Below are 25,355 nucleotides of genomic sequence, written 5' to 3' on the forward strand. Positions count from 1 at the left end.
TCTCCCATTCACACTGGCATTGGAGGAGGTGATGAAATACAGAGGAAGTTTCAGCACTCCAGGGCCAAATCTTGCACTGTTTCCAATGATTTTCAGGCTCATGTGGCACCCAGCATTTCCATCCCATGACCATGGTTATTCCTGGTCACTGGTTGTCAAGGAGTAAGGAGACCCAGCCCTGGGGCAATCCCAGAGGGGAACCCTCTGCCCAGCACAGCCAAACACTGGCATGACATGAATCAGTGTTTTCAAGATCATGGGTTTGCCCATCAGGGCGGCCCCTCTGCTTCTGCTTCCTGTCTTGGCAGACATTGCTGAGGGTGAGGTTTTTCCCTGCTACCGTGGACTTCTTGGAAAAAGAGTGCCAGAGAGGAAAGTGGCTGTGCCAGCAGATAGGATGCCTGACAAAAAGCACAGACCAGGAGAGGCATCTACTCTCCAGCACTGTGCCAGCTCAACTGGGCACCCCCTTCCAGCACAAACCACGGCCCCAGACCATGTCTGCTGCTGGGGATGTCCCCACTCAGGACCTGAATAACCCCTCCAAAAGTTGTGTAGCCACACAGATGCTGAGTGTGGGCATCAGGAGCACTGGTTAAGCTCATCATTCACACCCAGTTTTAAATCCCTGGACCATTTTTTTACATTTTGCATTAGACCAAAGTTATCAGATGTAAAACAGGAATTGTCCCAAGAACAGTAACCAGGCACTTGGACTTTCTACCAGCCCCACTCCCTGCCCCACAGCAGCTTCCCAGGAAAGGGGGAAGAGGTAGGCTCTGCAGGACCACAATATTTTGATTTTTTGCCTGCAGGGCAACCGCTTCAACCCAGATCTCATCCAGATGTGTGCAGAAGATGCTTCCCATTGAAGCTATCTAAGCAAGGGACAGCACAGCCCTCACAGCCTTCGCAGACCCTCTGCAAAGGCCCCCCACAGCCACTGCTGTCACCCAGGCATCCCCTGGCTGCCCTCCAGCCAGCCCCTGCTGTGGCAGCATGCTTCCCCAGGTAACAGGGGAACCACACTCCATGGCCAGGGATGCCGGTGGCCAGAAATCAGGAACAGAAATAAGGAAAACAAGACTCATAGAATCATGGAATAGTTTGGGTTACGAGAGACCTTTAAAGGTCATCTAGTCCAATCTCCCTGCAATGAGCAGGGACATCTTCAGCTACATCAGGTTGCTCAGAGTTCTATCCAACTTGACCTTGATTATATCCAGGGAGAGAGCAACTCTCACCTCTCTGGGCAACCTGTTCCAGTGTTTTATCACCCTCATCATAAAATATGTCTTCCTTTTCTATCATCTAAATCTACCCTTCTTCAGCTCCAAACCATTACCCCTTGTTCTATTGCAACAGGCGCTGCTAAAACCTTTGTTCCCATCTTTCTTATAGGCCCCTTCAAGTACTGAAAGGCTCAAGAAGGTCTCCCACCTACAAGTGGAATGCAGAATTTTGGAGGCTTTGGGGTAAGGAAGGAAGCCTGTCTCTTTCAGTCTCTAGGCAGGGAGTCAATCCGCACTCTGAAGGTGCTGGAGGGTATTCATGTCTCCTGGGAGTGCTGTGAGCCCTGCTCTGGGGAAGGCATGAGACAGGTGGCTGTGCTTTCAGTCATGCACCTCATCCCCGACAGCCTGCTGCAGGCAGTGCCCTGCTCAGAAAGCAAAGCTTTCAAGAATCATAGAAGATCCTGAATTAGAAAGGACCTACAGAGATTATGAAGTCCAACATCCTTTTCTGCACCAGACAGCCTCAAAAGTCACACCATGTGTCTGAAAGCATTGTCCAAATGCTTCTTGAACTCTGGCAGGCTTGATGCCATGACCACTTCCCTGGGGATCCTGTTCTAGTGCCCAACCACCCTCTGGGTGAAGAACCTGTTCCTGATATCCAACCTAAGCCTCCTCTGACACAGCTTCAGGACATTCCCTTGGGTCCTGTCACTGGTGGCCATCAGGAAGACATCAGTGCCTGCCTCATCTCTTTCCCTTTATGAGGAGGCTGTAGGCTGTGATGAGGTCTCCCTAAGTCTCATCTTCTCCAGGCTGAGCAAGTCTAGTGACCTCAATTGCTCCACATATGGCTTCCTCTCCAGACCCTTCACCATCTTTGTTGCCCTCCTTTGGAAACTCTCTAATAGCTTTATGCCTTTCTTATATTGTGGTGCCCAAAACTGTCCCCAGCACTCGAGGTGAGGTCGCCCCAGTGCAGAGCAGAGCAGGACAATCCCCTCCCTTGCCCGGCTGGTGATGCTATGCCTGATGCCTCCAGCACAGGGTTGGCCCTCCTGGCTGCCAGGGCGCTGCTAGCTCATGTTCAATTTGCCGTCGACCAAGAGTCTCAGGTCCCTTTCCTAATCCCCCAGGCTGTTTGCACACCCAGAGATGACCACCGCAGGTGCAGAACACGGCATTTTGGAGGCACTTGCTCTATCCCTGACGGCGCGTTTCCAAGCCCGCAGTGGGACACATCACACAGCCAAGCCCTCGGGCACTGGGCGCAGGGCCCGGCATTCAGCGTCTGTCGGGACAGGGCGCCGGGGCTCAGCTCCGGCGCAGGGACCGACCCTCGGCACCAGGCGCTCCAGCCGCTTCCCCGCCGAGGGGATTTCTCGGTTCCCTTCCCTCGGGGGGAGGTGCAACTGGAGTTTCCCAGCAGCTGGTCCCGCCCCCGCCCTCCTCCCCTTATAGCAGGGCTGCCCCCGCCCCGGGCACAGACCCTCTGACAGTGCCGGTGACAGTGACAGTGCCGCTGGCCCGCGTCCAGCCCCGCCGCCCGGAGCCGCCGCAGAGTAAGTCCGTCAGTCTCGGGTCTTTCCCTTTCCCCGTCCCCTCGGGCCGGCGTCTCCCGCTTCTCCCGAGCCGCTGCCCCGCTCCGGGCTCACTTGCTGGGGAGTTCGGGGGCTCTCTGCTGGGTCCGAGAGTGGGGAACAAGGGGCACCCAAGAAGGGTGGGTTGCCGGGACGGGTTTCTGCCCCACCTTGTAATTATCAGAATGGGGAAATAGGACCGCTGGCAGGACAGCAGCTCCAGGCATGTCCCAGGGCTGGGCACCGCAAGGATATGTTCCTGATAATTCCATTGTCACAGCTAGGTCTGATTTGTGCTGCTTTCCCCCTAAATTTCGGGCCACGGGCTCAAGCAGTGACTACTGTAAACCATTCACCTCCTTTCTACCCCTCCATCTTCCAACACCTTTCCCAAAATCCAGATGTAGATATTGGGCACCAAAGTGTCCTAAACCCAGATCTGGCACTGGATTCCAGATCCAGTGCGGCACTTCTGCCCTCTCTTCTTTGTCTCTATTTAAAGGAAGTGGTTTTCCCTGAAACCACAGGAAAGTAACTGGATTGTGATTCATTCAGTTTGGCTTCACTGAAAAAACACCATTTCAGAGCCTGGACCCTGGATGGCCCTGGGGCAGCCCCTGTGACTTTCACCCTGCCAGGGTCACTGTGCCAAGCTGGCACATTTCTGCATTGCCATGCTTGCCCTTTTGTGACTGCTTTTTCTTTGTCAGGGATGTCCCACAGCTCCTAGGACCTGCCTTTTCCCGGAGCACTGAAAAGTTGTAGAAATTCCCTTCTGTCTTTGTGCAGTAGCCCCATATCCATTGCATCAGCTCCTCAGCACAAATTGAAAAATTCGGCCCCAGGGTTAGGATCCTTGGTGTGTTCAAAGTAGAATTTCTTTTTGAGGCTGCTGCAAAGTGAGGAAGAAACTTTCTGTGACTGGAGCATGTGGCTGATCTAGAAGCCATGGTGCCTCACTTTGACACCCAAGTTCAGGACAGAAAACCTGAAGAAACACTTGCTCTTCAAAGTGTCAGCTGCCTGCCCCCACCAAGGGACTTTGAGGCTTTTCAGCTCTGATAAAGCAAATAACAAGGGAGCAGAGAGCTCAGGTTTGGGTTTGCTTCATTCACCGTCTCTATGAAAAGATGCCTGGAAAGCCAAAGAATTTGAAAGTGCCGAGAGAAGCTCCCAGGGAATTTGTTTATCTTCTCAGTCGCTGTTAGCTCTAGCAGTGAACTTTGCAAACTCCAGGCCTTAAAGAAGGATTTGGCTTTGGAACTGTATTATGAAAACAAAACTCTAGACAGCAGCAGCTGGTTGCTCTTTCAGCAGCAACAGTTCAAAGTTATGCTGCTCAGATTTGAAGCAAGAAGAGAAAATGAGAGTATTACAGTGCATTTTCTCTGTTTTTTCCCAATAACAGTGTATATATAGAATTTTCTCATTCTCTGTTTGAAAGATTCTCACTAACAACAGGAAGTGATGGTTTATTGGATGGTTTTCAGGTGTGTGTCAGTAATTTAGGGAAATCAGATTCTCATTTGGAAATGAATGCTGCACTGCACAGCTGTATCTACACATGGGTTTATGCTGGCTTAAAACACCTCTCATGCCAGGTGAAATGCCCTGAGGTCCTCTGCCTGCTCTGCCGCTGCCATTCCCCTGAATCTCTTGGGTTCCCCATCACCCCCAGCCCTATAGGGGTGCCTGGTGATGCTGAGGCGCATGGATTGAGTCCTCTGGGGATGTTCTGCACCTGCCTTGGCTTCTTTACTGGAGACAAGTTTTGTTTTCCCTCACCTCCCATTAGGAGCAGAACTTGGCCACCATCAGGATGCTGCTGGAGCACATATTGGGTGGTAGGTGTCTCACAGGGGTCTGCAGATAGGACTATGGACGTAAGCAGCACAGTAGAAGGTCAAGGTGGGGCTCTGGGTGGCCCAGCTCTTCTGTGGACTGTGAATTCCCAGGCAGAGCCAAGTGGGAGCCCACAGATTTGTGGTGAATCCATTCAGTACTTAACCCAGATAACGAAAATGGTAGGAAAACCCCCTCACCTCCTAGGAGGGCTCCCAACTTGCAGAGATTGGGTCTGGCATCTCTGTGGACTCTGCTTTGATGAACTGGCAGTTTGTTTAGGTGTCAGCACATGGTCTGAGGTACACTAAACTCAAACTGCCTGCACTGCTCTACTGCTTCAAAGATGGCTTGGCCCAGTGTAATTCTCTTGTGTGGGCAAATAGATAACTTTGCTAGATAACTCTTGGATTTCTGAGAGGCTGTGGGAGAATGGGAGTTATCCACTAAAATGAGATATAAATCCTCATGACCTAGTATGTCAGCAGGCTGGAGAGGACCAAAAATCCAAACAAATGCTTGTTAATACTGGCAGCAGCTCAGGAAAAAGAAGTCAAGGAAAAGTTCAGCAAAAAAATTCAGAATAGGGATAATTAATAAATCTCTTCCCCTGAGTGCTCTCTGGCACACGATGAGCTACCCCTGACCAATGAGATCATTCTGCATGAAAGCTGTTTCCTTTGAGGAGGAAATGGGAAGTCACTGTGCCCAGAGTCTGGGCTGGGTCCTTCTGTGTCTTGAGTCTGCTCAAAGTGTATCCCTTGCCCTTGCTGCCCACCCCAGAAAAGCTCCAACTCAGAGGCAGGTGCTGTGATCAGCAGAGAGCTCGCTGTGTCCCACTAGAGCAACACCAGCAGTCACAGCACCGCAGTCCCAGTGCTGCAGGGCATCTGGATGGGGTGGCAGAGCATGCTCTGTGAGCTGTGTTGCTCTTCTGGTTTGAAACCAGAAGCTGAATATGCTGTGTCAGAAATAACTGGAGCTAAAGGCTCCCCTGGCACAAACCATGTTGCCACATAACAATAAAGAGGATGATGATGATTACAGTAAATTAGTAATAATACTGAGTTGGGAACAATGTCAACTCTTGACCTCAAATCATTGCATTTCCCAAGACCTGAATTTGAGTTCTGGGAAATGATTTAGCATTTCTCCTGTTAAAAAAATTAGAAGCCTGCTGGAGTTTTAGCAGGCTATGATTTGTGAGAAGAGCACAGGCATTGAGGATCAGCCTGCAGCTGTCCAAGCCAAAGCCAAGCTCCTGGCATGTTCTGTCTGCTGCGTTGGGCAGGAGTACATGCTGACAGAGGTGCAGTGCTAGCACAGCATCTCCTGCCTGTGTGCCCTAGATGTAACCAGGACCACCTCCTTTTAGCTGACTATTTCTTGTAGAAAGTGTTGGCATTTTTTTCTGTAAGTTCCTTAAAAGCATTTCTTACAGTAAGATCTTGGTTATCTAACAACAATGAGAAGAGATGGACAGGGAGTGTTTGGTACCCCTTGACATTAAGACTTCAAGGCAGAAGTGGGAGCTGAGGTTTACTGGTTTTTCCTGCTGCAGATATAAACACAGGTTAACCAGCAATGGCACATGATAATCACTGGGCAAGAGTTCAAGCTGGCCAAATGTGACAGTATGGCAGCTTTTGCATCAACAGCCTTACCTAGGTGCTTGGGGCTGGCTTTTTTTGAGTACTACCATGACAAAGTTCTAACAGATGTTAAAAATTCAGCTTCTAACCAGCTTAATCATTCCCTTATGAACTCCTGTACATGTAGTGTCACTTCGATCCTTTTCAAAGATCTGTTGCATTTATCTTGGCATTGAAGAAGAACGAAAATTTCAAAGTCCACCTTTGTGATCATCATTCATCAAAATGAAAGACCTTAGCCTTTTGGAAGGGAGAGGTACTTTCTGTGGTTAGAAAACAAAAAAAAAAAAACCAAAAAAAAAACAAAACCAAACAAAAAACACAATAATGCTTTGTTTGAAATAATAGGAGAGAGAGAAAGGACTCAGCTGAGTCTGAGTCTGTGCTTGAACAAACAGGAAGGAAGGGATTTGGCAGAATTAATCTAAGCACAGTGTTGTGTTGGGAAATGCAGGTTACGAAAAGAGCCCTACAAAAATTAGGCAAGTCCAAATCACTTACAGAGCGTGCCTGTTGCCATGATTTTTTTGGGTTGATTGGTTGTTTTTCTGAGCATTTTTGTAGTGGAAATGTATCCAAAAGGAGCTCTTTTCCACTGCTTTCAGGATTCTAGTGGGGCATCCTGACTAGCATAACTGGAGAGAGCTGCAGAGAGTTTCCTTCCCCCTCCCCTCCTCAGTACATGTGCTAAGGAGATGTATGTGCACAGATTCAGCCATGGCACAGCTGCTGGCTAACCTGGGATTAGCTCAGTTAGTTAAGAGTATGGTGCTAATAATGCCTTTGGTTGTGGGTTCAATGCCTGTATGGGCCATTCACTTCAGAGTTGGAATTGGTGATCCTTGTGGAATTGAGTTGGAATTGGTGGTCCTTTCCAGCTCAGACTATTCTGTAACTCCTGTCAGCTGAGCTCTAGTGCTCAGGCCCCCTTTGCTTGCTCATGCAAGCAGAATTCCCAAATGAATTTTCATATTTGTTGTGTTTAGAAGGTAATAGCATCACTAATCCTGAACACAGCCTGGCATCCAAAGCAGGGAGAAGCAAAGCTCTCAGCAAAGCCAGGCTCTCACTGCTCTCTGTATAACTCAGCTGCTACCACTAACTTGATGCTTCAAAGCTTTCCAAGCTGCCAGGAGCCAGCAGGAGGAAACACAATTAGAATGAAAAGCCACAGTCTTCCAAACAGTTTTCCCAGAAATAAGTATAAAATTTTATATCAGCATGACACATATGAACATTATAAACTTAACAAAGGTGTTTGAAGATCACCACATTGTGGCTGTATAACTGAAGCCAAATTCTTCATTTATTTGAAGTCTAATTTTTCTGCCATTACTCAGTACAACTTGCCTGGGAGTTCTTCATACAGATGTGCTTCAGTCTCCTAGAAAGTCACTTTAAATAAAGCATTATTAGAATAAGGATTGGAAACTATGAGTCACTTTATTTATTTACAAAAACTGCATAATTATAATCATTATACAAATGGTTATAGTTATGCAAATAAATATTTTGCAATCTATTGAATTATAGAGGAACATAATTCCAAATATGAATTCTGAGAAGAAGTTGTAACAGTAACAAATTTCTGTTGTTAATTATTTGATTATTTGCAGTGTAAGAGTGTTAGTGGTAAGGCAGACTCTGGCAGGATCATGTCTGTTTAAACAAGACTAAACTACCCTGATCCTCATGCCTTGTTCCCACTTACCTTGAGCACAGATCAGGAAAAAAAGGCCCTGAGTAAGGTGGGAATTGATCCCGATGCCATGTAAGAGTATGAGAGTTTTGTGGCTGCTTTGAAGGCACAGGACACTTATCCCACGCACATCACTCATGTGCCCATCCATGCTCATGTCCATAGTCACACAGCATCCTATGGGAGAGCCTGACAAGCTCAAGGTCTGAAATCAGGACATCTGAATCACTCTCAAAATGGCTCTTTGATTTTTCTCTAATTTAGGCTAGAGAGCTGCTTCCATTCTCTGCATTGGCTGGGATGGTGTTGCTCAGGAATTCTCCTGTGCTCACACCAAATGTGTAACATTCTCCATTTCATTTCCATGTCACCCACACATACGTCTTGCCACGCTTTCTCCTTGGTTAATTGTTATAATCTGATATTTTTTTTTTTTTTCTGAAATTTACAGGCCAGAAGGAAAATGATGAAAATGTTACCTTTTTTTCAAAGTGGTCCTTTTGGAATGCGCAGTGGATCGGAGGGTTGCATTGATGCAAACAGGCCATTTGAAAACACTTCACCATCAGTAGCTGAGCAAGTCCCTGCCTGTCCTGAGCCTTCTGCAGATGAGATCTGGTCCAGGGACCAGGAGAAGATGAGAGAAAGGCCAGAGGCAGCCTGCAGAGCTTCACGTGCCTCTTCCATCACAAGCAATGAGAGTTGCATCTCTGCCGGGGACAGCCCTGAGAAGGGGAATAAAGGAATAAAGGGAATGCTTAAAAGTGCATTTAAAATAGTTAAAAAGACCAAGCCACCCAGTGGTAAGTGCTCCTCAATCCTCCTTGCACCACTTCATGGGCCATAGTTGCCTCTAGAGGGGCTGTGTGAGGCAGAGTATTGTCCCCTAGGGAAACAAAGGTACTGATAGATTGAAGTGACTTTTCCAAGAAGCCTGGGGAAAATTGGGCTGAGGGAGACATGACCTCAAGTCCTAGTCTTTTAGTACCAAGGGCACAGTCCTTGAAGAGCTGTCCATTTGCAGGTTTTCTGTCCAAAACAAAGCTTATTTCTGCTCCCATGGGGGCACAGAGAACTATGGGTGGGTGGGTGACAAATGAAGGTGTAACTCTCAGCTTGGTTCCTCCATCTCCTCCTACAAAGTCTCATTTTAGTACAAATTATTTCATTTCCAGACAAGCCTTTACCTGTCTAACTGGTATCTCTTTCTCCATGTGTCAAATGCTTTCCCTAAGTGGTGGTTTTCCTTCTTGGCCTTGAATTTGCTGCTGAAAACAGGCCTTTTGTACTTTTGTTCTTACCACTGCATTGCCCCATCCCCAATGTCTTTTTTTTTATTTTATTTTTTTAAGCAGCCAGATTTTTTAAAGCAACCTTAATTGCATTAAATATTCCAGATGAGACACTACCAATGTGTGGTACAATATATTCCTATTTTCCCATCTCAGCTGGATATTTTTCACTGAGTATATCCTGGGGTTGTAACGGACATGTTCACTACCACCTGCCAGTAAGGATTTACTAATTCTCCAGGCGTCTCTCTTCCTCCTCCATCTCAAGCTGATTCACATCCAGCTTGCAGCAGAAAATCCTGTTTTGTTGCTAAGTAACTTTTGTTCTATTGCATTTGTATCTTGTGTTTTGTGCCATTAAATTTCAGCCCATTTACTATTCAAGTTATCTGATTGTTCCTGTGAAATACACCAAGCCCTCAGTTTCGATAATGTCTCTGAACTTTGTGCAATCAGCAGATGCCAAAAGGGCACTCCCAGCTTTTGTACCACAATCTTTAAGGATAAATGAAGTAAGATGAGTTTCATGAATAATGTAAGATTTCTCCACCCAGGGTCCCCCATACAAACATTACACACCTAACAAATCTTATTTTGGGATATAACTTCGCCATTTTAACTAATAATTTCCCAGGTTTCCCTGTTCAAGTAACTAGCTGTAGTTCAGATAAGATAGTTCAGTTGTATTTGTCTTGCTTGCTAAATGTGTCCTCCCAAACGATTTCACAGGTCAGGTAGTGCCAAATCTATTTCTGGAAAACCCATGTGGCATTTCCTTTAGCCCATCTTAGTTACATCTTTCCATCTACATTATTTCTAATGCTGTGCTTCTGACTTGAGGTCATATTAATGGGAAGGGGGATGAGCAATAACTAACTAACTCCACAAGGCTAAATTTTGGAAACAATTATAGGTGGCTTGTGAATAGCTGTCCGTATGCAACACACTGGTGATGGGTATTCAGGTTTCCATTGCCCCAGTTAAAGGCAAGCTAGAAATAATCTCATCTTTAATTAAACAGACTTTCTACAAGGTGTAGGAGCCCAAGAGCTAGAATTTTGGAAGTATAAGCATTTAAAAAAAATATTCCAGAGCCATCATTTTTTTATAAAACAGAAGTCTAAATCTTCACTCTTGGTTAAAGAAAGGCTGTTCTTTTTTCACCAGTCAAACAAGTAATGGATCTCCTTGGAGAGCAAAAGCTTTGTGATGCCATTCAACATCTGTTTGTCCTGGAGAAGAGCCTGTCTAGCAAAAGTGAGGAGGGACTGAACACCAGTCAGAAAGACATCGAATCTGTCTACGAAATTCTGAAGCACAAAGTCTTCAGCACCTTGAAGGATTCTGTGCTGCTTGCAAAAACAAACCCAGATCTGCTACAGCAGGCAGTGGAGGCTCTGAAAGAACAGGAGAAAGAAGATCAGAGCTACATGTCAGAGAATCCACCTGACCAAAATATGCAATTTAGACCTAGAAAATGGAAAGAGCTCTGGATGGCTACAGTAAAGGAGTCAGTAGAGGCTCGAATGAAAGACACAAGCCATACTCCTAGAACTGAGAACCTCTCTGCAGTTGGCCAGAACCTCCTGCACATGGGAAAGACAATGAAAGAAGATTTGACAGTGGTTGCCAAGTATATTAACAAGCTTTATCCTCCTGAGTTTAATGTGTTCAGCATTTATGCAGAACTCTATCACAATTACTTTGCCTCTCAGGCAAAGAAAAATGCTGAGTCTCATCTGGAAGACAAGGATATTTACCTTCTTCTTTCGTGGGTGCACAACTTTTATCCAAAGTAAGTGGGCTTTTATACATGTTTACCCCTGGAAATCAAAACAGGCTCATTGGCTGCAAACCCAGGCATTTGCTTGATTTATGAGTTAGTATTACTGCAGTGCAGTCCAGCACCTGGCTAAGTTACTGGTGTTGCTGATGATGTGCTGATTTACAGTCCTGGCCAGAAGAGCCAGAAGGGACTCTCAAGGCTGCTGTAAATGTAGGGCTGTTTCACCATTCTGGCTTCTGGGCAACAGACACACAGATATTTAGGGCTTCATTGCTGGGGTAAGTTGCTCAGGTTCATTGCCTTGATATCTATTCCAGTTGCAGACCTGAGCTCACTCTTGGAAAATTTGGAAATTTCAGCCCTTTGTACCAGAGAGTAGACAACAAAATGACCTGAGATGCAATTATCCTGGACATGGAGGATGTTGCTTAGGTGTTACCCACAGTCTGTGTTTTCCTCACCTTTAGGAGAGCCACGGGTGCACCCCTATGAGAGGACACAATCCAAGGGTCCCCATAAACTCTGTATGTTATTGAACTGAAAATATTGCTTGTTGTGGCTAATAGTACTGAGTGGAGAACTGAGAGCTTTCACTTCTTAGGTGGAAATCAGTAAAGACACCAGCAATGTTTCTTCTGTTCCAAAGTCATTCAGCTCCACTTTTTCCTTTTCATGTTTCACTGATGAGTATAATGATTCAGTGTTCATCCTGGAAGTTTTCCACAGCCAGTGTTGTGCTCTAATTCAGGATATTCAGGCCTGAACCAGGCTGTGTTTGGAAGTGAGCAGTTGTGAGGAGTAGGGCTCAGCCCAGCACTGGGGACAGTGTTGACCAGGGTAGGAGCTGCTTTGGGAGTGTTCCCAAAGGCCACGTCCAGGTGTCTGCTGAGGGACCACCTCCCAGCCATCAAACACCAGCTTTCATCTGTTTGCCTCTCTGTATGGATGGAGAGAGGTCATGTCCAGGGGTTAGATTCCCCTGCTTGCTTCAGGTCCCCCATCCCCACCAGAGCACAGTGGCTGGTACTCAGGAGTTTGACACACCATGACTCCATTCACAGGGCTGCTTGTGGTCCCACCCAGGTCTCACCCCTGGCACATATTCATTCAGCTTCTCCAAGTCCTGTCTGGACTGAGGACAATGTACATTTCCATCTGTTTTTTCAGATACCCTCAAAAAGTGTTTTTTCACTGATACCCTCAAAAAGTGTTAGTGATTTGCATCAACAGCTGTCTTGAATTACGCTGCCCTTGGAAAATACAATTGTTTGGCTTTTTTCATTCCAGAGACATGAGAAAAGATCATGCTTTAGCCATGGAGTTGGATAAAGTTAAGCTTGGAAGCCTTTTGCCTTCAAATCTGAGCAAAGAGCTTGAAAATAAATACCTTGACAGTGAAGAGGTAAGAAAGGTTCAGTCACTCCGGTTCTTCTCTTCACTGCTCCCATATAACTCCTCAGAGAAGCTGTGACTTGTCCTGCACACACACTTCTTCACCAGTGAACCATACACCCTACACACCCTTCCAGGGAAAAGCAAAAGCTTTTGTTTGTTTTTGGGAAATAGGTCACCTTTCTGCTAGATGGGACTTGCAGAGCAAACTTCTGCTTAGTCCTGGGAGCCATGAGAAAAGAACCATTCTGTTCTTGTAAATCATGTTGCAACAGGGGGAAAATCCAACAACAGATCTATGGGCAACTTTCTAATTGTCTGATAAATCTCTAGAGGGATTTATGATCCCTCTCACAGGAATCTCTGAAGGATCTTGGATTACTCCTAGTCTCTGCAGAAGTACCAGACCTTAGGTGAGCACAAAGCTTGGAGATCTGGTCTTGACAAATCTCTTTCTTTGATGGAGAATCAATCCCCTGATCTGCAGAAAATAAAAGTTGCTCTGGTTTTTGTATCACCCTTCTCTTAATGGAAACAAGAAGCCACTTTTACAGTACTCCCATAGCTCAGTGTTTTTGGCATTTGGGGCTGGAATTCCCGGAAAATGAGAAGATGAGTTCCAAGTTTAGATGTAGTCCGTGATGGTTTGCATATGGGAGAGGTGGTGTGAGGTCTGCAAAGCGCATGAACAGGACACTGAAGGATCAGCAGTACATGCCAGACACTGCACAGACCATTTCCAAAGCCTCACTGCAGCACAGAGGGGCCAGAGCAGGGAAAACCTGAGAGCACTTTGTTTCCCTCTCCAGCACCTGTGTGGTGTCAGAAGAGCTCATGAAAAAGGATTGCAAAAGCAGGTGGCTCTGAGTGTGACACACACGCAGTGCGTGGCTGGGGGAATTTGGGCTCTGGCACATGTAGCTGCTGCAACCTTCATACCCACTGCTCCCCTCCCTGTTCTTCTGATCCCCCTGATGTGGGGGTGTGATGGGATCTTCACTCCTACCTTAAAATACTCAACTCACTGTTGCATAGGTGGGTATCATGAGGGGGTTGTCCTTGTTGCTGTAAAGTCATGGGTCAAGCATCTGCTAAGAGGAGCCTTCATTTCCCAGCCAGGGCTGAGGAAAAAGTCTGCTGAGCCAGGCAAAAGGTGGGTGGGGGAGTAAAACCTGCATAAGGCAGGAGGTGCTGCATCCATGTTGTAGTAAATGCCATTGTTCTTCCTTCCCTAAAGGTTACTGTCAAAAATTCACTGAGCAGATGTTTAGATAAAGAAATCCAAAGATGGAAAGAAGACAAGGAACCAGAGAAGCTAAATGGGCATTTTCAGAGTGAACTGCTAGGAATATTTGTTATCCAGGTAATGCACAGCTACATTAAAAATAAACAATTGCATCCTTTACCTACTTAGGATTTGAGACCAACTGTGATCAATGCAGAAAAGGAAAAAGCCAAGTCACTTGTGTAGAGTGGTAGCAGAAGGGAAGCTCAAAACCATGATCTATCTTGGGCCTGGTGTACCATGGCACAGAGGCAAATGCCTCTATAAGCAAAACAAGAAGAAAAACTGCATTCATTCTCCTGTGCAAATTCTTCTGCATCTCCAGCAGTGGAGACAGGCTCAGTTGATTGAGAAATGGGGAGTTTCTTTCTTCCTCCCAGGGAAAGTGCCACAGGCAGAGCTGCCTCTTTCCGTCCCCTGGCTGCAGAGGATTAGTTGAGTTTATTTTTAAAAATAAATAAATCACGTGTTGAGGTTGTTGTGATTAAATTGTTCATTTAAATGCTATCTTAATGACATTCAAAAAAAAAAAAAAAAGAAAAAAAAGAAAAAAAAGAAAAAAAAGAAACAAAACCAAGTGTCAAATTGCCTGCTTTCTCAGCTGTTTTCTAGATTTTCTTCATGCTCCTTTTGAACCTCTCAGCTAAGTACAGCTGCTCTGTGTGGTCCCTGAATCAGTTGCAGGGGGGGATGCAGGAGAGCTGGGTGCAGTTCTCAGCAAAGGATCTGCAGCTTCTTTTACCCAGCAAACCTGGTCTTTTTGGAGCAGGCAACATTTCAAATTGATCTCACTTTTTTGTTAGAGTATCTACAGCAGCCAGAAGCGAGCTGAGGACATCAGCAAGGCCGTGGGAGAGGAGCTGTCCCGTCGGCTGCTGAAGGAGCTGCCAGCCTTCCTGAGGAGGTGAGGTGGGGAGGGGCTGTGGGCACTGGGGCTGGCACAGCACCTGGGCAACCACTCACCCACCTCTCCTCTTCCCATCTCCCCTCCAGCTACAGGGATGCCTTTGAAGACTTCAAGGAGAAAAGCAAGAAGCACAGATACTACAAGCCTATACTGATTGCAAATGTTAACAACTGCTGGAATTTTAGGTAAGGGTCCAAAAGAAAAGGATTTGCTCCTTCCTCTGCAGGCAATGTATAGAGGGGGAGGTACTGCAGAGTGAACAGACGTAGGTCCATCTGCCTGCAGAAGATTTGGAGACCTCTGAATTTCTCTCTCTCTCCTCTGAGGATAGACTGTTCTGACCTAGCTGGTATTTTCTTGCAGAGAATACACGGAGAAATACGTGGCAGAAAAGGACGACAGTAAAGCCAATATCCTCAGCACTCTTGCTGATATTGAAAACAGCGGCTTTGATGTGCTGCTTCAACAGCTCTTTGCCCAGCTGAAGGTACCATATCTGTGCCCCACATCCTCCTGCCCCATGGCTCAGCTAATACCAGGGCAGGGCATGTTCTCCTGCCGTGCTATCTGTTGCTCAAATCTCTGATTCAAATCAGCCAAGTTCAGAAGGGACAGGATCGGTCCTAACCCACACTGCTGCTGGAAAACTCCCACTAAGCTCTCCTTGAGCTGGTCCTCAAGCCTGCAGGCAAAATGGGTGCAGTGACATAGGCATGACTGTGCAGGTGAACATAAAAAACACAAAAAAACCCATAAAACCTGCTGATGGCATCTGAGACAACAGCTACAGCAGGGAGGGTCTCAACCTGCAGCTGTTTGCTCTCCACACTGTAGGAAGTGTGTACACTAATGGTGTAAACTGCAATTATGCAGCTTTTGACTTCCCCATAAAGGTGACCTGAAGGGCATTTCTGTGCTTCTGGCTTCCTTTTTTTTTTTTTCTTTTTTTGTTTGTTTATACATATAACACAATCTTTTCAAGTTAAGCAATTTTGGTGGAGGAAAAGAAAGTGTAGGGAGTCAGGAATGTTCAGCCACAATCTCTCCTGCTTTCTCTGTAGAGCCTTTTGGAAGGCACAAGAGAACAGGGGTGCAATTTTTTTCATTTTCACATTTATTTACTGTGGCTGAGAAAAATTATGATTGAAAACATCTCATAAGGATTCATTTTTTTTCCCCTGATGGTTCCATAATTCTTTAATCAGACAAGATGGTGAGGGGAAAAAAGAGAGGCAGAAATAATAAAAACACGTCCAATATTAACCTTTCAGAAAAAGAAGCCCTTGGTCTTCTTCACCATGAGGAACCAAGAAGGGGACACAGCCCCTTGTTCCCCTGTCCCTCTAAGGCATCACCACACACCCTGCACAGGACTACACACCACACTCTCACTACATGGGATACTCTGCATGTAGAAATGACAAATACACATGTGCATACAATTTGTTTGAGGTAACTAGCAGATTTTCCTTTTTTTCAGCCAATGTACAAGAAGTTTACAGAGAATAAGTGGGATTCCAGCAGTGAAATTATGAATGAGATCATTAAAACTACCAGCAAACATATTTCAGACTTCCAAACCCTAAAGGACCCATTTTACCATGTAAGTCCAAGAGAAATATTGGAGGGATTCTGGGGCCCTAGGGCTGCATTTTCAGCTCTGATCCTCTGCAGCTTGAGCTGCCTTGACCTCTGGTGAGCTGGCCTGGCAACTCTCAGGCAGGGTTTCTATCAGCATGCAGTTTACCCAGATTAGGCACATAAATCTTACCCTCCTCTGACAGAGCAGACTCCTGCAGCTCTGCTGCATTGTTTGCAGAGCAAACCACCCCTGATGCAGAGAAAGTGCTTTAGAAACCACCCAACATGTGGCTTTAATTACATATTTGGTTTAGTGACCTTGAAACACAAATGCAGTTGCATGGTTCAGGCTCATTGCTCCTTTGATTGCCCTAAGGACTGGAGGAGGTGGATGCAAATGGGACAAATCCCAGAGAGCTGAGCCAGAACCATATCCTCACTGGTGCTGGACTATATATGAAATATCATTATATAAGGCAATATTTGATTTCCTGTCTTTTTAGTAGCTGGGACAAATTATGATGTTTTATGTGTTAGAGAGAAGAACAGGAAGAGCAGCATGAATTCCTGTTTCTCTGGAATACTGTTAATCCTCTAGCACATCGAGGTTTTTTCTGCACTTTAAACTCTTCCCAGAAGGAAACAGCATTTGGAAATTCCCATTCTTATTTGAGCACAAAGAAATTCTCAGCATCTAGGATGTGCTGTAACCGGTCTTGGGAGGCTGGCAACCAGGGTTGTTCCTGCTGTGTAATCTGCAGCAGGCATTGGTGGGGCATGTCTCACAGCACCCAGGATGCTCTTGTCCTCCATCCACACACATGGTTTGTTATGTCCCCAAGCAAAAGAGAGATGGATGATGATTCCCTCCTCTCCTTCCCAACAGGCTATCATTGAGAAGATCCATGCCCGTTTGGTTAAAGAGTACATTGTGAGGCTGCTGAAGAGAAAGGTCAGCCTGAAAACTCCAGCACAGCAGCAAACTCTGGCCCAACACATCTCCAAAAATGCTGCTGACCTGGAAGCCTTCTGCACCAGCAATGTACGTGAGTGCTTGCCATAAACACATCAGCACAGGGCACACTGAAAAACAGGAAAGTAGTTCTGGGAACTTTTGTTAACTTTTCAACTCAGCTTAATTTCCTGGAAGGCAGGACCTTAGGCAGAAAGAGGTCTCTAAGTGCCTGTAGGCAGAAAGGGTCCCCTGTAAACAGCCTGCCCCTCCCTGCTTGGAGAGATATGATTTCATCCTCTGTTGTCCCACAGGCAGTTCTCTTCCGAAGGTTTATATTAATAGGGTCAAAATACTTAGATAATCTTTTCCGGCTTTAGTACAGCTTCCATGGAGTCTGGGTTTCCTCTCACCCTTGATTTCCCCCACGCTGAAGCTTTTAGGTCAGCCAGGGGCTAAAGCATGCAGTGTGGGGGTCTGTGGTATGCAAGGAATTTCTCCATGAGAGCCACAGCTGGAACACCCCTCTCTGTCCTTTGAGATCATCTCCCTTCTTCCATGCCTCTAATTTTGCCTGGAAAAAAAGCTAACAGCTAAGCCCAAACCTGTCCTCCATCACCCCATGCATGTTTGTCTGGAGAAGGAACAAGTCTGAGTTTCACATAGGGTGGGCAGGAGGTCAGGCAGCTGCACCTTGGAAATTCCAATGGTCAGGAAGCAGCTCTAGCTGGGGCTTCTACCTGATTTTGGCGATACCTGGAGATGCCAAAGGCAGGGTTGTGTTTGGAGCTGGGGCAGAGCAGCACAGGGCAGTGACTCACCTGGCCCATCAGACCTTGGTACACACACCAGGCAGTGCAGAAACCCAAGGAAAAGGAAATGAGCAGATAGAATCTGCTGAGGTGGGTGTGGAAGTCTCAGTCTTATGGCAAACCACACACCACTTGTGTGAGAGGATTAAAAACTATCAAAAAGTTAATCCAGTTTTTCCAAGGCTGCCTGAGGCAGAAGCAGCACTGAAAACAATGAGGCACCTAAAATCATTGATGTGTCCTTTCCACTTGCCAAGAAACAGCCTCAGGGGGCAGCTTCTGGGGTGGGGGGCAGTTTGCACCCCCATCATGTCCTGCTAACCACTTTTTCTTCTTGCAGGGGTCTCAAGCCACATGGCTGAATTCAGCACTCCCCAAATTGGCTGAAATAATCCGACTTCAGGATTTAGGTGCTATTAAAATTGAAGTTGCAACACTCGCCACAACATACCCAGACATCCGGTAAGAGATGCTGAAACAGGTTTGCTAGTACTCATAAGGAATTTTAATTGAGCCAGAAAGCAGTCAAATATGAATATAGGTGAGGTTCATACAGCCTGAGCCTATAAACCTGGGTGGGGGCTGCCTTCCAGGCTGTGGCAATCCCAGTCCTATCAGAAAGCAAAGGAAGATATGAATAAAAGCCTGTTGATAAATTCCAAATTCTGGCCTGATTTTTTCTCCTTTACCTTGGAGATTCCCTTCCCTACCCCGAATATCCCAGGACAGCGCAGGGTCTTGTGCAGGACTGCCAGATACTGAGCTGGCACCCACAGGGGATGTCAGCACATGCCACAGGGTGAGAACCACATCCTGGTGCAGTGGCCCTGACACATGGAGGTGTGTGGGAGGAAATAACACCTGCCCATTTCTCTTCCACAGCAAAAGGCACCTGGAAGCGTTCCTGCACATCAAAGCCAATTTGTCACGCAGTGAACTCAAGAGCATCCTGGGCTACTTGGCAGACAGCACAGCATCCACACAGCCCAGAGCCCCGCTCTTCTCCAACATCAACGTGTCCTAGACCAAGGCATGCCTTGGCACTGCCCTGTGCTGGACTGTGGGGTGAGCTGGGGATGGAGACCATCTCCTGGAGCAATGCATGGCACACACAGCAATGCATGCCACCTTTTCCTATGGAAGGTGCTTTGTCCCAGTCTGGTGCAGAGCATCTCTGTGGGAATCATCGTCCTGCATGTGGGGCTGGGCACAAGGTGCACCCATGAGAGTGCAGTGCCCACAAAGACCAGGGCTGCTCCTCCTACCAGTCATGGATTCCTCTGAGGTCTCCTTGGTGCCACCACATTCTCTGCCTGGACACTGCCCTGGAGCTCTGAACTCCATCTACCTCTCAGGGTGCCACAAAGGCCACATCACAGACCAAGCAGGCACCACCTCTTTATCTTCTGGAATAGCTCTTTATCTTCTGGAAATAATGGGGAACAAAAACTGAAAGTAACATTCAGAGATGTTGGGAAAGTCCATGTGAGCATGCTTGCAATCCATCTGCCTTCCTCAGAGCCAGGCAGGGTAGCTGTGTTAGGCTGGTGGGAGAGGCATGAGGTTCCTGGGGAGGAGGAGCTGCAGCTCAGCTGTGGCAGGGCTCCTGCCAGTCCCCTTGGAGCAGCTGCAGATTCTGACTCAGGGCAGCAGCACTGCCCAGGGCCTTGGGGTTTCCAGAGGAGAACTGGCCCTGGAGAGCATGTGCTTCCTCCACCTCTGTGAGGTGGGAGCACCTGGGCCCCTGGCAGTGACCCCATCCAGTGCATCTGCACAGAGGGACCCCTCAAACAGAGGCTGGGAGCAAGCTGCCTATTGCAATGGATTGTGTGGGCTAAGCCAGCAGCTGGTAAAACACTTCGGGTATTACTGAAGTCCTCCTTACCAAGGAGAGGACTTCCAGACCCCATTAACAACACAGGCTTTGAATGGGGTGTGGAACTGGTCCCAGATGTCATCAGTACATACTGAGCACCCTGTATGTGTCACCATTCTCTTGCTCACTCTTTCCCCTTGTGCTGTGAGGTAGATAAGATGTGAAAATGCAAATGGATCTCTTGTGAAACTCTGTTTTGTTTCTTACAGCACTGGGTTTTTTTGGGAACTTAATCATTTGCCAAAACAGCACTGTGTATATTTAGAGACCTTTCCCTTATGTTTTCCTCTATTTCCACTTTTGCATCAGTCTCTGGAAAGTCAGTCCGGAAGGAAGATGCCTGATGACTGTGCAAACTATATAATGTATTTATATGTATATGCAATATACCACCAGTGTATTTTTGCATCCAGTTTTATTTTTTCTCAGTTAGAGATACTAATTTGCAATGTTTATAATAAACAGTATTCAAATATGCTAGAAAAGTGACAGTTTACTGTGTTGCCACAGCTATGTCGTCCTTCAAAGGGCCATTTCTCCCAGCCTGCTCTGGTGAATATCACCCACTGGTTCCAAGCAGGGGGTCTTGCTGGACTATAGACAGGCTGGAAAAGCATTGCTGCTGCCCCTATAGGACATTCACTGAGCAGGGTGGGCTGCTCACTAGCAGTGGCCACTGGCACACACTCAGGAGTCTTCTGCCAACAGGTCCTGTAGCAAAATTGTGCCCTGAGTGAAAAACAGTGCTTTGATTTTAGTCTGCAGCCTGGCCACAGGCAGCACAAATCACCCTCTCCTTCCTTAAGCACACTCACACAAAACTCATATAGACACATGGGTTAAAAAATTATTATTTAAACACTTGTCTCAGCTACAGTTTAAAGGCAAATGCCAAAATGACTTCTGACTGTGCTGAGCACTCATGACAACTGTCACCTATTGGGTAACATTTTCTTTCCCAATTAGTGAAAGGTCATTTTATTGCTATAAAAATATGTATTTTGATTTAGAGATATGTTAAAGGCCTACAGAAATGCATCATACAAGTGATTGCACTGATCTTTAAAAAAAAAAATCCCGCTAACTAAGTGCCCAAAGGGAAACAGTATCTATTTATACATCATAATTAGCATGGGTAGGAGAAAATGGTTTTCATACACATTTCATAAGCCATATGGAAGTGCATTGTGCAATTCTCTTCATCCTGCTATAAAACCCCAGCTTTCATCTCTAATGAGCCCAGGAAACTAATTTATTTATCTTCCCGCATGACTCGACATTTAAAATGGCATTTATTTATAGGTGGCATATTACACATAGCCAGGTAGTTTCAGGAGGTTGCACAAATGTCTTCTGATAACAGTGTTAGTTCAATATGATGAATAGAACTTCTAAAACCTAAGTAAATAAAATTTGCTGAGGTCAGTGTGGCTCGACTTTCTTTATCATGCAACCTCTGCTGATGCTGATGCCTGCTCCTCCTTGGAGGCAGAGCAGATAGCCAAGATTAAAAAAATAAGATCAGTTTTACAGAACAGTTAGGAAAGCTGGTTTCTGAGTACAGCTACTGTGGCATAAGCAGCTTTCCCTGTTGGCTGTCATCAGTATCCCCAGCACATGAGTGCCCAACAGCCACCACACTGGGCACAGGCTGAGCTCAGACATACACACACTCCTGGCTCTCTACCCATCCATCCCACCTGGCACTTCTGTCATTTGACAGAAGACTTGCAACTTGCAGTGCAAAAGATGAAAAGACACAAACTCAAAGATGAAAAGACACAAACCCAGCATAGCAGGGGGTGGTCTGAGGCATTACTCCCTCCGCTGCTCCTGCAGGAGCCACCTGTGGTGTGCTGGGTCCCCAGGGACACCTGGGGAACCTCTGCCCTTTCTGCAGGGGAAGCAAAACCTCCAGAGAGACTCAAGTGTGAGTGTGATGGGGAGAAAAAAACAGCAGGAATGTTTTGTTAGGGCCTGATGAGAAACTTTGGGAACTGCTGACCTGGAAATGAAGGGTTAAGAAGCCAGAATGCCAGCAATTCCTTCCCTTTCATCCTGGATCCTCTTTCTAAAATCCACTAAAAATGACAGCACTGGACTAAAGGCCACAGGTTTTACTGATGTGCTGATTTTAAGAGAGAGACGTACTAGAGCAAAGTGGTTTGGTAGGTGGGCTTTTCCAGGTGGACAGTGACATGCCTGGGTGACACATTCCTCACCTGCTAATTGCTGTAAAGCAGGAAATGTATGTGCAATTACATCTTCACCAAGGATGTGGCAACAATTTGCCAACATCCATTTTCAAATCCTGCCTTTAGCATAGCTAATATGAATTTTAATAGAAGAAAACCTAGAAAGCCCAATCCAATGGGAAGAGACCTGAAGCCTGGCAATGCATGGAGCATTTCAGAGGAAAAGCACATCTGCAGTGAGTGGGATGGCAGAGCCTCCTTCCCAACAGGAATTAGGGCACATAGGCAGCAAGTCCAGCATCTCCCAGGGAGGTTTCACTTGCTGCTCCATCACCTGCCTCCTGCTTGGATCAAAAGCCAATACTGGGGACTAACAGGCAGGAGCACCAGGAAGGAAGGATGTTTTGGGAATGGGCTAGAAGTAAGTGGGCTTGAGTGTGGGTCTAGCAAAATCATGCTTTTCTGTGCTGTAGATTGAAACCCACAAGAGTAATTGCTGCCTTCCTGCATGACTTAGAAGAGGATGTGGCCACACCACCACGCTGACATCCCTGAAACACAAAATAGCTTTCCTGTAGCCACAATAATAGAGATGGCAGCTAATGTCAGGGGATTTCAGGAATTACTCATCAATGCAGGAAACATGGATTTCCACCCTAGCAAAGAAACAAATCCATAGTAATGGGAAGAGAGGTGAATCCCACTTCCCAGGGGGAAATAGAGGAAATGCAATGGAGCAGACACACCCATTAGGCTGTTCAGGGGCGTGTTACAGAGGAAAAGTTAACTGCATTTTTTTAAAGCAGTATGAAGTTTTTAAGGTTACTGTGAAGTGAATGCTCACACCTGCTGGGCACCGTTTCTCCTTGCTACCAGGGGCTTTTTTCTGCAGAAATCAGGTTTAAAAACCCCTTTTGGACTGACCAGTTTGGAGGTTTCCCTACTGTGACATTTTTCATCTCTTCTCTGGGTCTTCTCCTGAGGTATTCAGGTCCTTCTTTCACCTCTCCACATGTCTTCTGATGTCTCCCAGCACTACCCAGTGAGGCCCTGGGACCACATTCTCCCAGTTCTCTCAACCTTCCAGCAGATGGGACACACCAGGGCAAATTATGTACCAGCGCCCAGAAAAACCATCATTTGAGGTCGAGGAATTCAGTGCTATTTATCCAAGTAGTTTTTATCCAAATAGGACAGAGCACTTGAGCTGTAATGACTCTCATAATGGACTAATAAAAGAGGAAAACTTATTATTTAGCAGAAAAGCTGAGCTCTCAAAAGTACTCCTCTCAAATGGGAGGAGGTTATAACAAGTCCTTAGGTAGAAAAATATTGGTTCTGGAGTCTTCAAGAGATTTTGAGCCCTATCCCAAAGGCATGAGGCCAACCCCCAAGCCCCACTGGCAAGAGCAGTGTAGCTGAGAGCTCAACCAAGGGCACGGTTTAGGATAAAATTAACAGTGCTATGTCCTAGTTAACAGAAGGCTGTTTCTGCTCTTTGGTTTCATTGCAGCCCCTTTTACTCTACACCAAGGCTGTAAGAAGTGATGAAAACCATCTGACCTGTGGATCAGGGACTGTCATCTTCATGGTGCTGCACAGTAGATCCCTGGCCTCAGCCCCCGTCACATCCCCAACTTCACTCATTTTGACACAGCCCCTTCACAATCTGCATGGGGTTACACAGAATCAAAAACCTTGGCTGAAGCTACCCACTCCCCCTGCCACAGGTATTTCCAATGCCCCAAGAGAGGCATTCAGCCCAGCAGGATCCTGGCAGCCACCTGCTTGTGACAAGCTTGTGCTAGACCACAATTGTGGACCACACCAGCTTTGAGGCGAGTGGGTGTGAAGGGAATGCCACCTGAAGAGGTCACACTGCATTCAGAGGTGTCATTGCTGTCCTGCCTGGACACGGGTGGTTTGCAGAAAGCAGCTCTCACAAGCATTGTGTCCCTCCTCCAGGATGCAAAAAGACCCCTTCTAAGATTTACTGGAAAAGAGCTACTGAAAAAGGGGAGGAAACTCTTGCACATGCTGCATGAGATAGACCTGCTGCTGGAGCAGCCTTGGCAACTTGCAAAGATATTGCAGGTGACATCCTCAGGTTAGTCCTGGAGCTGGCAAAAAACCCCAGCATGAGGAGTAATCCAGATAACCTTAGCTGTATGTCAGTAAGGAAAACACAGGAGGCTGCAGAAGCAGAGACTGAGGTGGGAGTGCAGCCTTCAAGTGTCTGCATGTCTCTGGCCATGTTCAAAAATTTTCTGTAAGTCTTTGTTTAACTGTCCAGCTCAGCATCCCATTCAGATCCATTAAAAATATCACTAAGTATTACTGTGGAATGCATGAACTGCCTAAGCTCCCATTTTTGTTTGATTTGATTTCTCTGTGAAGCTTCTCTCAAAGGGCTCAGATTGCGTTTACTTGGGGAACATTTTGTCAGATCAGCACGTTCAGCATGAAATCAATAGCAGCTTTTGAAGAAAGACCAAATTCATGCATTGTCCAGAACAACCTCTTCAGCCAACTTTTCTTGGGTGGAAACCACACTTAAGAAAAGGACAAGTTCTACCTTCCACCTACCTCAAAACCCTCCCCTCAATATTCCCTGTAGACCACTGGCAGAACCCCATCTCTTCATGTAACATTATCTTTGTATAAAAGCCTATTTCAGTAAAAAATAATACTGTGTCTATCCAGATGTGATGTTATTCTTTCCACTGTAATTTTCTACTATCTCATATGAACAACTCTATACTGCAAACTTCAGCTTATTATTCAAAATTATGAATTGCCCATTTTCATACATTTCAATATAACTTGAATTGAAAAGCAAATTCCTGCTTTCAGTAGTACATAAGCAACACTTCCATGTTAATGTGCAAAATATCATGAAGAGAATCAACACACAGCAGATTTCTGCAATCCGTTTACCTCTCTATACGCAGAAATATCCTCTGTAGGGGTGCTTTCCTGGCAGAAATGGAGGCAATACAATCTATAGGTTTTTGAGAGCAGAAAACTGGAGTTGTGACGAATATATAGATAATTTCTTAGTCAAAGGCGCGTGCATCACACATGCACACAGCGCCCCCACGCATACCACTGCCATAACAACTGTTTTTCTTACAGACACTCTGTATCCAGCCTTTTGCCCAGTTTCAGCCCTTCAAATAACAGTTTTGTGGAAATTCAACACTTTTCCTCCACAGAAAGTGGGCTAATCGGGATATTTTGTTTGGCAACTCAAACCATGAAGTCTGGGA

At 46.2% G+C, this 25,355-nt stretch overlaps 1 protein-coding gene across 1 annotated transcript; it reads left to right on the forward strand.

Annotated features, from left to right (window-relative positions):
- The first annotated feature begins 2,696 nt into the window (after positions 1-2,696).
- TNFAIP2 (TNF alpha induced protein 2) lies at positions 2,697-21,247 on the forward strand. The gene is made up of 12 exons (XM_041476373.1): positions 2,697-2,797; positions 8,460-8,811; positions 10,468-11,095; positions 12,374-12,488; positions 13,716-13,841; positions 14,567-14,667; positions 14,757-14,855; positions 15,034-15,157; positions 16,151-16,273; positions 17,138-17,293; positions 18,356-18,477; positions 18,898-21,247. Exons 2-12 carry the CDS (start codon positions 8,472-8,474, stop codon positions 19,037-19,039), a joined length of 2,076 nt encoding a protein of 691 aa, XP_041332307.1. The 5' UTR covers positions 2,697-2,797; positions 8,460-8,471; the 3' UTR covers positions 19,040-21,247.
- Positions 21,248-25,355: the final 4,108 nt, after the last annotated feature.

This window comes from Pyrgilauda ruficollis, unplaced genomic scaffold (genome assembly GCF_017590135.1).
Source record: "Pyrgilauda ruficollis isolate IOZ18807 unplaced genomic scaffold, ASM1759013v1 scaffold38, whole genome shotgun sequence".
NCBI classification, from domain to species: domain Eukaryota; kingdom Metazoa; phylum Chordata; class Aves; order Passeriformes; family Passeridae; genus Pyrgilauda; species Pyrgilauda ruficollis.

Bases quoted from the DNA above. Each gene is read 5' to 3' on its own strand.
- TNFAIP2 (XM_041476373.1), top strand. From the start codon at position 8,472: ATGATGAAAATGTTACCTTTTTTTCAAAGTGGTCCTTTTGGAATGCGC. The intron at 13,842-14,566 runs GTAATGCACAGC...CTTTTTTGTTAG, and splicing joins TAGGAATATTTGTTATCCAG to AGTATCTACAGCAGCCAGAA. The intron at 15,158-16,150 runs GTACCATATCTG...CCTTTTTTTCAG, and splicing joins AGCTCTTTGCCCAGCTGAAG to CCAATGTACAAGAAGTTTAC.